Source organism: Mesoplodon densirostris, chromosome 1 (genome assembly GCF_025265405.1).
Source record: "Mesoplodon densirostris isolate mMesDen1 chromosome 1, mMesDen1 primary haplotype, whole genome shotgun sequence".
In the NCBI taxonomy this organism is placed as follows: Eukaryota; Metazoa; Chordata; class Mammalia; order Artiodactyla; family Ziphiidae; genus Mesoplodon; species Mesoplodon densirostris.
Genome location: NC_082661.1, coordinates 20,966,929 through 20,980,768, shown reverse-complemented (window position 1 = coordinate 20,980,768; position 13,840 = coordinate 20,966,929). Strand labels below are relative to the sequence as shown.

General features: G+C 43.7%; 1 protein-coding gene across 2 annotated transcripts in view; it reads right to left on the bottom strand.

Moving 5' to 3' along the window:
- Positions 1-8,113, bottom strand: part of XPNPEP1 (X-prolyl aminopeptidase 1) — a 61,272-nt gene extending 53,159 nt beyond the window's left edge. For both annotated transcript variants that reach the window (XM_060099818.1, XM_060099825.1), the window contains exons 1-2: positions 8,007-8,113; positions 255-343 (exon numbers count right to left, since the gene is read on the bottom strand). In XM_060099818.1, the coding sequence (XP_059955801.1) occupies positions 255-343; positions 8,007-8,038 (121 nt within the window). In that variant the 5' untranslated portion in view covers positions 8,039-8,113. The remainder of the gene's footprint in view (positions 1-254; positions 344-8,006) is intronic.
- Positions 8,114-13,840: the final 5,727 nt, after the last annotated feature.

The following is a 13,840-nucleotide window of genomic DNA, read 5'->3' as shown; positions in this document are numbered from 1 at the left end:
CTAACTTTCTACTGAAAAATAGCTATACACACACACACACACACACACACACACACACACACACAAACAATAACCAACAACCCGGGAAACCAAAAGACAAAATGGTTTTTAATTTCCAGATATATATCCCTTCATCCCCACTCATGATCAATTATTAATCCCTTACCCTCTCTTCTCTCCCAACTTGGTGTTGGGGTGAGGGAACCCAAAATCCTTTTGAGATGTTCCATCTCAGTAAGAGACAAAATTATTACCTGTTTCTACACCTGGGTCTCCTGAGTGTGTCGCCTCGTTAGGTTCAATTATTCTTAGATTTTTCAGCTGAAAATCCTGGTAGTTTGCCCTAAGGAAGAGAAAGAACAGGATATTGCAGACTTTGACCTTAGTAAACGTGGCAAGGCTTAGTCAGAGAGGAACATCAACTTGACTCAGCCGTTTTCCTTCCTGAGTCAGAAAGACTCTCACCCCAGTATCAGTGATGAAATAAATAAGTTTCAGATAAAACTTGCAGATACAACACCATTGGCAGGTAAACCTTCTCAGTCCCAATCTCTAATTCATGAACTCTCTTCAGCTATGTCTAATCTCCTATTTAACTAGTCTAAACATATTTTATTTGCAATGACTATATTTTTCACATGTACAGTTCTGTTTGGTTCTTTTTCAAATTTGTCTGTCCTTTCTTCATGGTGTCATATTCCTTCACTATGGTTTCTATTCCTTCTCTTAGCTTTAATTATTTGGGGCCCTTATTTTAAAGTTCACTTCAGACCCTCCACTAGAAGGTCTTGGAATAGTAATCCTCACGTTTGCTCGGCCTGCTGGCTCCCTCTTGGTGGGTCATTCTTTTTCTTGGAGACTCACAGACTATTTTATCTACGTGAATGGACGTATCCTGGATTGTACAAGCACTGCTGTCACTGCTGTTTGCTGCTGAGATTAATTGTCACTTTAACTTCTTAGCAAGGAGATTTACATACAAGTGTCCTGTCCTCAAACAAGGATAGTCTGGTGCCGTGGACCCCAACTACGAAGGCCTACAGCATGTATAATCCCTCAAGGCTCAGCTTACCAGCTGCCATGCAGGCTTTAAGCTCCCCTACATTTCTGGCACCTGAGGATTTCTCTTTCTTTCAAGCCCATTCAGTCAACAAATATTTACTGAATTACTGAAAATCTTCTATAATCCAGGCCCTATTCTAGACACAACAGTGAACAAAACAGACAACACCTCTGACCTCAAGAGGTTTACATGGTGGGGCAGGGGAAAGCGGGAGGATCCTAGAAGGGGAGGATATAGGAGGAGAGGCAACAGACACAAGAAAACGGTCTATCAGGCAGTGAGTATGTGTTCTGTGAAAAAAAAAGTCAAGCAGGGCAAGGGGAAGACAGTGTCAGAGAGGTAAGAGGAAAGGTTATTTTAGATGGGGTTGCCAGGCAAGGCCTCCTTACTAACAGATGACATTTTAGCAGAGACCTAAAACAAAGTGAGGGATGGAGCCATGTGGATGTCTAGGGGAAGAACACTCCAGAAAAGGGGAACAGCAAGTGCAAGGGCCCTAAGGCATGGTATACCTGAAGGAAAGCAAGGAGGCCAGTGTGGTATTGATGTGTGTGTTGGGGGACAGGGAGGTAAGTGGTTAGGAGACAAGATCAGAGGCAACAAGGAGCCTGTTGTTGGCTATAGAAAGGGTTTTAGATTTTATTCAGCTATGAACCTAAAAATAGCTTTGTTATAATTTTACCACATTTCTATGTGCTTAGTCCACCACACAGCCAGACATTTTCACCAGTCACTCCAGGCCTGCTCTTAGATGGCTGCTACTTTAATTTCCTTGGACAGAATGAGGTGTCCTTTACTGGGGGAACCGTATATTCTTTCATTAAAAAAGTAAGGTGCCTGAATATTTCTTACAAATATAAATGCAAATATCCTCAACAAAATACTAGCAAACTGAATCCAGTAAGATATAAAAGGATCATACACCATCACCAAGTGGAATTTATCCCAGGTATGCAAGACTGGTTCAACATATAAAAATTAATGTCGGGCTTCCCTGGTGGCGCAGTGGTTGAGAGTCTGCCTGCCGATGCAGGGGACACGGGTTCGTGCCCCGGCCCGGGAAGATCCCACATGCCGCTGAGCGGCTGGGCCCGTGAGCCATGGCCGCTGAGCCTGCGCGTCCGGAGCCTGTGCTCCGCAACGGGGGAGGCCACAACAGTGAGAGGCCCACGTACCGCAAAAAAAAAAAAAAAAAAAAAAAAAAAAAAATTAATGTAATACACAATGTCAGTAGAATAAAGAACAAAAACTACATAATTACCTCAATAGACACAGCAAAAGCATTTGACAAAATCCAACACCCCTTCATGATGAAAGTACTCAACAAACTAGAAAAGGAGAAGTTCCTCAGTCTGATCAAGAATACTACAAAAGCCATGGCTAACATCAACCTTAATGTCAAAAGGCTGAATGCTTTCTCCCTAAGATCAGGAACAAAATAGAGATGTCCACTCTTGCTACCTCTAGTCAAGATTGTGCTGGAGGTCCTATCCAGGGCAATAAGGCAAGAAACTAAAACAAAAGGCATCCAGATTAGCAAAAAAGAAGTAAAACTATCTCTACTGCAAATGGCATTATCTTCAATATAGAAAATCCTAAAGAATCCATACAAAAAGTCAGAACTAGCAAAAAAGCTCATCAAGAATGCAGGATACAGGGCATTCCCTGGTGGTCCAGGGGTTAGGACTCCACGCTTCCACTGCAGGGGCACGGGTTCGATCCCTAGTTGGGGAACTAAGATCCCGCATGTCATGTAACGTGGCCAAAAAAAAACGAAGAAGAAGAATGCAGTACACTAAATCAATATACAAAAATCAATTGTATTTCTACATACTTGCAATGGACAATGCAAAAATGAAATTAAGAAAAGTTCATTTATGACAGCATCCAACCAATAAATACCTAGGAATAAATTTAACAGAAGAGGTAAAAAACCTATACTCTGAAAACTACAAAGCATTTTGGAAGAAATTAAAGAAGACCTAAATAAATGGAAAGACTTTCCATGTTCATGGGTTGGAAGACAATATTGTTAAAATGGCAATACTCCCCCAAATAATCTACAGATTCAATGCAATTCCTATCAAATTCCGGCTAGCTTCTATGTAGAAATTTACAAGCAGATCCTAAATTCATATGGAAATGCAAGGAATCCAGAATAACCAAAACAATCATGAAAAAGAACAAAGTTGAAGGATTCACCCTTCCTGATTTCAAAACTAATAAAACTACAGTAATCAAGACAGTGTGGTACTGGCAAAAGGATAGACTTATAGATCAAAGAAATGGAATTCAGAAATAAACCGTCACATTTACTGTCAATTTTTTACAAGGGTACCATTCAACAGAGAAAAATATAGTCTCTTCAACAAATGATGATGGGACACCTGGATATTCACATGTAAAAGAACCAAGTTGAACGTCTATCCTCACACTGTATACAAAAATTAACTCAAAATGGATCACACAGACATAAATTTTTTTAGAAGAAAACACAGGCATAAATCTGCCTGACCTTGAATTAGGCAATGCTTTCTTAGATATGACATCAAAAGCACATGCCCCAAAAGAAAAATAAATAGACTGGACTTCACTAAAGACTTTTATGCTTCAAAGGATACCATAAAGAAAGTGAAAAGACAACCCATAAAATGAGAGAAAATATTTGCAACTCATATATATGATAAGATTCTAGTATCCAGAGTATATAAAGAACTATTACAACTCAAAAATAAAAAGACAAATATTACAATTTTTAAATGGTCAAAGGTTTTAATAGTTATTTCTCCTAAGAAGATATACAAATGGCCAATAATCACATGAAAAGATTTTCAACATCATCATTCATTAGAGAAATGAAAATCAAAACCACAATGAGATATCACTTCACATCCACTAGGAAGATTATAATTAAAAACAAACAACAACAACAACAACAAAAAAGACAGCAACAAGTATGGGCAAGGATGTGGAAAAATTGGAACACCCAGACATTGCTGGTGGGAATGTAAAATGGTATAATAGCTTTGGGAAACTGTCTAGCATTCCTGAAAAGATTAAAAACAGAATTAGCCTATGACCCAGCAATTCCACTCCTAAGTGCATACCGAAGAAAACTAAGTCCACATAAAAGCTTACACACAACCAGCCTTTATCGCCTTTGTGCTTCTGTCTGTATTCCAACCCCCTTCCCCACACTGGATCCTGCTGGAAGGGGCCCGGTCTGTTTCTGAGGCCCGGGTTCCTGTTCTGCTAACCCAACTCTCTAGTCACGTTTGCTTGGCTGTGTAACCAAAGAGTTGGGATCACGGAAGAAGTCCCCTTCCCTGCGTGTCAGCACAGAGGCTGTGACTGCCACCCCAGCTCCCCGCCAAGTGCCCTGTGCCGGAACCCGTCCCTGGTGTTGTGCTGCGTGAGTTATGAGGTGCCTTTCCCGGAACCTTCCTCTCGCTTGGACCCAAGAGGGGCGACAGCTCTGGCTGGGGCTCTTGGCTTCGAGAGGGTCTGGACTGGTTTGGGTGCTTTAAATAGATTTTTTAGTTCAGTGGTGCTTATGGGGGACACGGGGATAGAACTTCAGTGTGAGACTTGGGTGATGGGAAAGTTCAATATTGGTCTTTTTTATTATTTTTTTTTTTTGCTTTGCTATTGTTACCACTTTTGTCTCCATGTTAAAATGCCAAAAATGAAAATTAAAAAAAAAAAGCTTACACACAAATGTTCATAGAAGCATTATTCATAATGGCCAAAAAGTAGAAACAACCCAAACGTCCATCAATTGATGGATAAATAAAACTGGTCTAAACACACAATGGAATATTATTTGGCAATAAAAAGGAATAATTACTGATACATGCTACATCACAGTAAACCTGAAAAACATTCTATGCTAAGTGGAAAAAAGCCAGTCAAAGAAGACCATATATTGTTTGATTCCATATTCAGTGTCCAGAATGGGCAAATCCATAGAGACAGAAAGTAGATTAATGGTTGCCTAGGGCTGCGGTGGAGTTGGGGAAATGAGGAGTGACTGCAATGTGTACAGGGTTTCTTCTGGGGAGGATTCAAATGCTCTCAAAATTGACCGTGGTAATGGCTGTACAACTCTGGGAATATTCTCAAAACCACTGAATTGTACTTTTTAATTGGTGAATTGTGTGGTACATGAATTATATCTCAATAAAGCTGTTCTATTTTACAAAGTAAGAAACCTCTTTTTCTTGGACAGCGATACAAGTCACATTCTCACCTGATCTCCCTTGACTTAGGCACATTTACAAGATGGTGAGCCAAGGAAGTCAATTTCTCTGTTCAAATTTAACTGGTGCCAGTGACTGGTTCAGACACACGACAAGAGAGCTGGAGGGAGGTTATTCAGAAGTAGCCCTATTCATTCACTTCACAAGAGAAGAAACAAAGATAACTTGCCACAGGCCATACACATCAGGAGCTGCAAAGCCAAGACCAGAAATCAGGTCTGACAGCTGATGCTCACAGAGAACTTGAGTTTAAGCTCTCTCTGTCAGCATCACCACCTCCACCTGCCTGTAAGGATCAAAAGAGCCACAAAGCAGCTAAACATTAAAATGGTCATGCTCCTGTCATACCCTGGTCTCTGTAGAGTCCAAGATCCATCTACCCTTCACTGACTTGGACAGACACATTCTCAGACTCTCAGTCAAAGCAGGGCTATCATTAAATGTTAGAGCTAGAATATACCTCAGGGATGATCCAGCTCAGCTCCCCCCTCTAGAAAGAAACTGAGAAACAGAGATCAAACAATTTGCTCAAGGCCTCAGGGCTATAGGATGACACAGCTAGAACTGGAGTCCAGGCCTCCCAACTTGCAGCTCAGTGCTCTTCTGCCCAGGACTTCTTCAGCCTACACCTTCTCAGTGTCATGATGTGCCATGAGATGGGTAAGAAGAAAGAAACGCATGCAGAGAACTTCCTATTCAATCTTTCTATAAGATGGTTATGGCACATTTTTCTCCCTCTCTCTTTTTAAAGAAATCCCAGCAGTGTTGTTACCCTCCCCCTTCCCCCAGTCCATGATGAGAATCATACATGTATATCATTCAGGATGGGGCAAAACAAGGACCAAAATGCTCAATCATGCCCTGTGAGGTGAGACAAGGGTAGAATGGAACAAGTTCTAGGATGAAGAAGTGGGCAATGTTATTTTGCCTACCCAGAATCCAACCCTCCTTCTTTTGATCAGAGCACCTAGGTTTTCCTTCCGAGAACGTCTCTTCTCCACGTTCAGTCCACAGAGTTAGAATGAGTCTCACCCACCCACCCACCAAGTACTGGGACCCAGACCTGCTCAATCCATCCCTCCAAATCACAATGATCGGTTCAGGGATGGACATAAGGTTCAAATCAGTCCAGTGAGAATCAGATCTGGAATTTCTGCTCCAACCATTGGGTAAAAGGGCCCTATTTTTGCGGGGGCTGTCAGACTAGAACTGTCATAACCTGCCAAAGGAGAAAGTCTGCCTGAGAATGAAGCCAACACTGAAGAAATCAGAGCCAACAGGTGTCAGAGAGAAGCCAAGTCTGATGCCAGTGTGGTCTCGTGGACTCAGCTGCACTAGAAGCCAGCTCACCCCCTTACATAAGTCAATTTGAGTTTAGTTTCCATCACCTAAACTAAGTCATGTTTACACTGAATGGCACTCAAATCCTGCCATTATGGGAGGTGCCGGGGGCAAATGGCCTCCCTTCTCTCAGCCTCTCAACTGCCTCTTGTGTGAGGTAAGGATGCTCTCTCAGCTGATGCTGAAAGACCCTTCTACCCTTAAAATGTTGTGATTCTATGAATCCAGCAAAGACCAACTTGGTCCTCAAAGGCTCCTTCTCGGCCTAGAAGTTTCTAGAAAGAGAACTCATTATCCACTTGCCGGACCCCACTTCCAGCACTTAACACATAGGCAGCTCCTTCCCCATGCAGGTTAGCCGCACATCAGACACCCTTCCACCGAGCGGGAAGGTCCTCTACTCATCCCCAAAATGCTGTGGCAAGGCCAAGTCCAAGTCAAGGTCAGCTTGGGATCTGTCCACTCACAAACACAAGCACAAGCCATGGTCTGTGTTCAGCAAGTGAGTCTGGCCACGCTGTCCAGCCTCTTCATTCAAGCTGCAACTGGTCAGAGGACAGCTGATCCCGTGTGGATTGCCAGGGAGTTTGGTTTCTGGCCTTTGTGACCTCTCAACGTATCTCTCAGTCTCCCATTTTGTCAGCTGCTCTGGTAAGTATACCCTGGTTGTGGCGGAAGCACAGGCTGAACGCTGTTTAATGTGAAACCAGGGGATTATCCTTCTCACCTCCCTGAATCCAGGGAGAACCCAGGGCAGGTTACTGGTGGGATCTTCCTGGAGATTATGCCCAAGTATTCCCGTACACAGCCTCTGAAACCATCTGGGTGGGAAGGGCCGCGTCTGCCGATCCTAGTGACAGATCAGGAAGACGAACTGCAGGTGTCATACTGTCATACTGTAATTTGAGAATTAGATTCCCAGGGTAGAGGGGCGAGGGCAGGGGCTCGCCCGCCTCCCCGAACCCCGGGAGGGGCCAGGAGGGGTTCACTTCCTGCCACAGCGGGGCCTCTGGCCGGGCCGGGGAGGGGGCGGCGATGGCCACTGCCCCCTCAGGCCGAGCGCCGCATCTCCGCACACACACTCGTCCGGGGACCAGGCTCGGGCTGCCCGGGGGGTGCCCGCGACCCCGCCGGAAACGAACCGGAACTTGCCCGGCTGCATGGCTCCCTCCCCGTGGCCTCGCTCGCTGGACTCCGGTCAGCCCCGGCCGGCGCCCGACTGCGGTGGGCAGCCCGCCGCTCCTCACCCGCTCGTCCCTGCCCTCCCGAGTGCCACATGCGCGCTCGGGGCCGGGGGTGGCGCGCGCTGCCCGGACACCGGCTCCGCGGCAGAGTGCCCTCACCTTACTCGCGGTGCCTTTCTGGAGGCTGCCATTCGGCGGTGACGTGCCCGGTCCACGTCACGGCAGCGCAGACCAGCTGATCTCCCGTGGACCTGCGGGAGGGAAGGAGGCCGGCCACCCCCCCTCCGTGACGTGCCCCCGCGCCGCGGCCCCGCCCACCCTCAGGCCCCACCCCCCACCCGCCCCCCAGACCGCCCCACCCACCGGGACCCGACTGCGTTCCCATCCCAACCCGCATCGCGTCTTTCCTTGCGGCGAGCGAGAGAGTGGAGACTGTGTCGCGGCGCGTCAGTTCTGTTCATTTTTCTCGCCATTCCCCAAGGAGGAAAAAGAAGGGCTTTGTCGGCTAAAGGGGCTGCGGCGCGATGAGCTGCCCTTCAGGGATGTTCTAGCTTTTAGGAGGACGTGGCCGGTTCTGGAAGTACCTCAGCACGACCTCACTTCCTGAAGCTTTACTATACCCCCCAGATCACTTACACAGGCAAAATCCAGCTGCTCACTCCACTTGGATAGCCAATAGGCTCCTCAAACTTACAATGTCCGAACGGCACTCCTGGCCCAATGCACCAAAACAAAACTGTGCTCCACCAAACAATCAGTGGCTAGATCTTGGAGTCATCCCTGCCTCCTCTTTTACACCTCACGTCCAGTCTGTCAGAAGATCGTGTCGGCCATGTCTTCAAAACAGATCCCTAATCCAACCGCTCCTCACTACCCACACCTGTCCGCCCTCTAGGTCTGCGTCACTACCTTCTCACCCTTGTGATTGATTACTCAGGCTTCCCTAATGCCACGGGCACCTGCACAGTCTAGTCTAAGCACAGCAGCCAGCTCAGTCCTTTGAACTCTGAGATCTTGTCCCTGCTCTGCTTAGCACTTTCTGATGGTTCCTCATTTCACTCAGGCTAAAATCTCTGCTTGATTTGCCCCTAACCATTTCCTGCTGTTCTCACACTGATCACTCTGCTCCAGTGAATCTGACCTCCTTGCTTTCCTTGAAAAAGCCAGGCACACTCATGCCCCAGGGCCCTTGGACTTGCTCTTCCCCCAAATCCAGGGTCCCTTCCTCACCTTTCCCTCCCCTTGCCTTCTAATCTTTGCTCAAAGTATCGCCTTCTCAACAGACCTACCCTGATCGCCCTATTTAAAATTGTAAACCACCCCCAACATTCCTAATCCCCCATAACCTGCTCAGTTTTTTACTGTAGCACTTATTATCATTTAACATGATTAAAAAATGTATTTATATGTATTGTATTCTGCCCCCTACTTTACACACACACACACACACACACTTCACACACACACACACACACACACCATAGCCATCAGTGCAGGAATGGTATCTGTGTTGTTTAATGACGAACAATACCTGACATGCCGTAAATTCTCATTACATATTTTCTGCATCAGTGAATGTCCCCAGAGTGTGCAGTACTCAAGGGTAGGGATGGTCGCTCTCTTGTTCATTGTTAGGACCCTGGTGCTTAGAACAGTTCCCAGAACAGAGTCAGCACTTCAGAAATATTTGCTAAATGAAAGTGACCACATTTTTAAAAGCTATCTGCACCTCTTGCTTTGACCTTGGTGAACCCCTGATACACCTGTATCACAAGTAGGTTATGCTGACTGCAAGAGCTTAGAGTTCTAGTTGTTATTCAATCAACATTTAGACAAGCTAAATTAGACCCTGTAGAAAAAGTATAAAAGAACTAAAAGATGTGGCACCTTGGAAAGCAGCAGACCGTCTGCTTCATTTCCCCAAATTTATGGAGAAAAAAAAAAAAAAGAATGTAAATATAATGACTGGTTCCAGCCCACATCTAAAAGATGGTGGGAAAGATCAAGTTGTACAGAAAGAAAGGAGATGTCTGAGAGACAGATAAGTGGGACCTAAAGGGAACAGGTATTTCGTAATCACATCGCCTAAGAGGAGGCTGCTCAAGATTTATCGCATCTGGCTTTAGGCGAGAAAGAGAAATACTTTGTGTTCTCTGAACTGGATTTGATTTTCTGTTTGCAGGATAACAAAGCATCCCTCCCCTTCTTGAATTTCTTTCAGGAGAGCCTCAGGGAGAAATTATTGAGCCGAATTATCAGCAGAGGGTGAGAACACTGAGGTTATGTCGGGCTTTTCTCCTATCTCTGCAGTCCTCACATGTTTGAAGAGGTGGAACAGTCACACTAACATTTACTGAGTGCTATGTGCCTAGCCCACAACAACCCAATGAGCAAAGGACTGTAATCCTCATTTTACTGGTTGAGGAGACAGATTTACAGTGGTTGAGTCACTTGTCCAAAGTCCGCAAGCTAGTAAGTGGTTGGAGTGTTGTATACATTCAGGCAGCAGGATGGATTCCTAGCCCCCAAACACTTAATCATCACTAAATTATATGGAAGGGACCCTAGAGGTCACCTCATCCAACCTCCTAGTCTACACAGTGGAAAACGGGAGGCAACTGGATTCATCATTCAAACTCAGACTGGATGGGTTTTAAATGTATCCAGAAACATTGTGTGGAAACATGTTATGGGTTGAATTGTGTCCTCCCAAAATTCATATGTTGAAGCCTCAACCCCCTATACCTCAAAATGTGACACTATTTGGAAATAGGGTTGTTGTAGATGTAATTAGTAAAGATAAGGTTGTACTGGGCAGAGTGGACCCCTAATCCAAATTACTGATGTCCTTATAAAAAGAGGGAATTTGGAGAGAAAATGCCATGTGAAGATGAAAACAAAAATCAGGGCAATGAATCTACAAGCCAAAGAACTCCAAAGGCTGCCAGCAAACCACCAGAAGCTAGGAGAGAGACATGAAACAGATTTTCCATCCTGGCCCTCAGAAGGAACCAACACTGAGGATACCCTGATCTTGGACTTCCAGCCTCCAGAGCTGTGAGACCATAACTTTCTGTTTGAGCCACCTCGTTTGTGGTAGTTTGTTACAAAAGCCGTAGGAAACAATACAAGATGACTTCTAAATGTTCAAGTGTATGAATTGCAGAACTGTTATTTTGGCCACACAACATTCATCCATTATTCTTCTGGTAACCCTCCTCCTATTTCCCTCTAAGGGCCCATCCTTTCTTCCATCCCTCCCTCTCTCCTTCTCAGTCTGTGTTATTTGGTGAAACACTTGGATTCCAGGCACAAGCCACAGGGATAGGCTCAGAAATTGCTTTGGGACCGGTGCAACATAATGTCCATGGTGAGTGCTGGAAGAGAGCCCTGTTCACCTCTGCCAGGCAAAAACCTGGATGTATCCACTCTGGAACTGCTGCCTCTATGTGCAGCATGTGGATGGCACCAAAGCAGCCAAAAGCAGAGCAGAGAGAAAGAGAAGCGGAAACCTCATAACATCATTTGATCCCTGAATCCTGCCATGCCTTAAACCAGATCTCCCACTAGACTTTTCAGATGTCAGCCAAAAAATGTCCTTTTGTGTTTAAGTCAGTTTGATATGGATTTTCTGTCACTTGCAATCAAAAGACTCCTCACTGAATCATTTAAGTAAATTAGGTTTCATCTATACAACTGGATTTTATGCATGAAGTAGATATAATTGTATTAATATTGATCATTTTAAACTAAGAAATGGAACAAGTATTGATAGATTGTAAAACAATGGACTATCCCATTTTTATAATTTTATATAAATATGTCTATACTGATATAGATTTATTTTTTAGAATAAAAAGAAAACGATCCACAAAATATTAATAATGCTTATCTCAAGGTGGCAGAATTTGGGATGATCTTAATTTTGCTCTGCTGCTTTGGTTTTTTGTGAGATTTATTTTTTAATTTAAAAGAAATTCAAAGTACTAATCATTTCTCTGAGCTTTTCACCTTTGACGAGAGAATGGGGAGCCTGTTCCATCCTTCAAATCTGAGCACCGCAAGCAATAGTAGTCCTTCAATATTCAACTTGATAACTGGTTGATGCCCGGACCAACGATTGCGGCGAGGGGCAACATCCTTTTTCGTAAACACCCAGATGAGAGGACTGAAAAAAGAGAGATTCCTGTAAGCTATCAAACACAATTACAAACTTCAGAGGATGGTTTTAACCTTTTCAAACATTTCAATTTGTTCTAATAAAATTGATAGTTACAGGAACAGTGATGAGTGAGGCTCTCATAAATGGTTATAATATGGTCTTATTTTCTGTAAAGTTAACTGAAAGATAGGCTTGTGGTTACACCCTAGAAAGGAATCAGAGAAGAAAAGCCAACTTTCAGGATTGTGGAGTCTGCCAAAACAATGTACTGTAAATTAAGGGTGGGAGAATGCATTTGGCTCAGTTCAGAATCCACTCACCCTTTGTATTCAATGAAAACTGAACTCAGACCTTTGATATCTGAGTTCCATTTACTCTTGGCAAAGTTCAGTTCTCTGGTTCAAAAAAAAAAAAAAAAAAAAAACCTCAGGAGGCCCAGAGGTTTTCTTGGACATCAAAAGTTTCTTGCACAAACAACATATTGATGAGCTAAGTGTAAATGAATCAGAAACATACAGAGTAAGGGAATCTAAAACACACACCCCCTCCCATGTTATACAAAAAACCTAGCACTCAGGGAAGCACTATGTTTGTCTCTTCCCTTAAAGAGGATTCCTTTTTACCATATTTTATCCCTTTCTCAAGAAGTCTTTGAGGGACCTTTGTAAAATGTAGCAAAAGAAAGAGTATATCCAGCTGTTCCTGATGTTGACTTCTCACAGTCTCTTCCTGGCTATGCCCTAAAACCTAGGCTTTGGATAGAGGTAGCATGGCCTAGAGGTCAAGGTCAAGAGACAAGTTCTGGCCCTGGCTCAGCCATTGAAAAGTCATGTGACTTTAGAACTAGCAGAGCACCCTCTTCTCTGGTTTCCTAAGAATTTGGCTTGGACCAGCCCCTTCCAGACCTGCTATGCATTTGATCAAGCCTTAATAAGAGGACTTGAAGTTGGCAGCCTGGCAGATAAGTTTTGTGTGGTCCTCACTGTATTCTTTTTTCATAATAGTTTTATGGGTATATAATTCACATACCATACAATTCACCTCTTTAAAATATGCAGTTCTTTAGTATATTCATAGAGTTGTGCATCCATCACCACAACCAATTTTAGAACATTTTCATCACACCAAAAAGAAACCTACACCCTTTAGCATCACTCCCCAATTCCCTTCATCCTCTCCATTCTAGGCAAGCACGAATCCACTTTCTGTCTCTGTAGATTTGCCTCTTCTGGACATGTCATATAAATGGAATCATAATATATGGTCTTTTGTGATTGGCCTCTTTCACTTAGCATATTGTTTTCAAGGTTTATCTATGGTGTCGTATGTATCAACTTGATTCCTTTTTATTGCCAAATAATATTCCCTATAATGTTTATCCATTCTTTAGTTGATGCACACATGGGTTGTTTCCACTTTGGGGATATTGTGAATAATGCTGCTATGAACATTCATGTATAAGTTTTTTTGTAGACATATGTTTTCATTTCTCATGATTATATACCTATGGAAATATTGAGTCATATGATCAGTCTATGTTCAACATTTTGAGCAACTGCTGAACTGTTTTCCAATATGGCTACGCATTTTACATTCCTAACAGCAGTGTATGAGGATTTCAGTTTCTCCAGATCGCCACCAACATGCGTTATTATTTTTCTTATTGATTCTGGCCATTTTAGTGGATATGAAATGGTATCTGACTGTGGTTTTGATTTGCATTTCCCTGGTAGTTAATGATGTTGAGCTGCATTTCATGTGCTTTTTTGGCCATTTGTATATCTTTGGTGGAGAAATATCTATTCAGATGCTTTGCCCATTTTTAAATTGG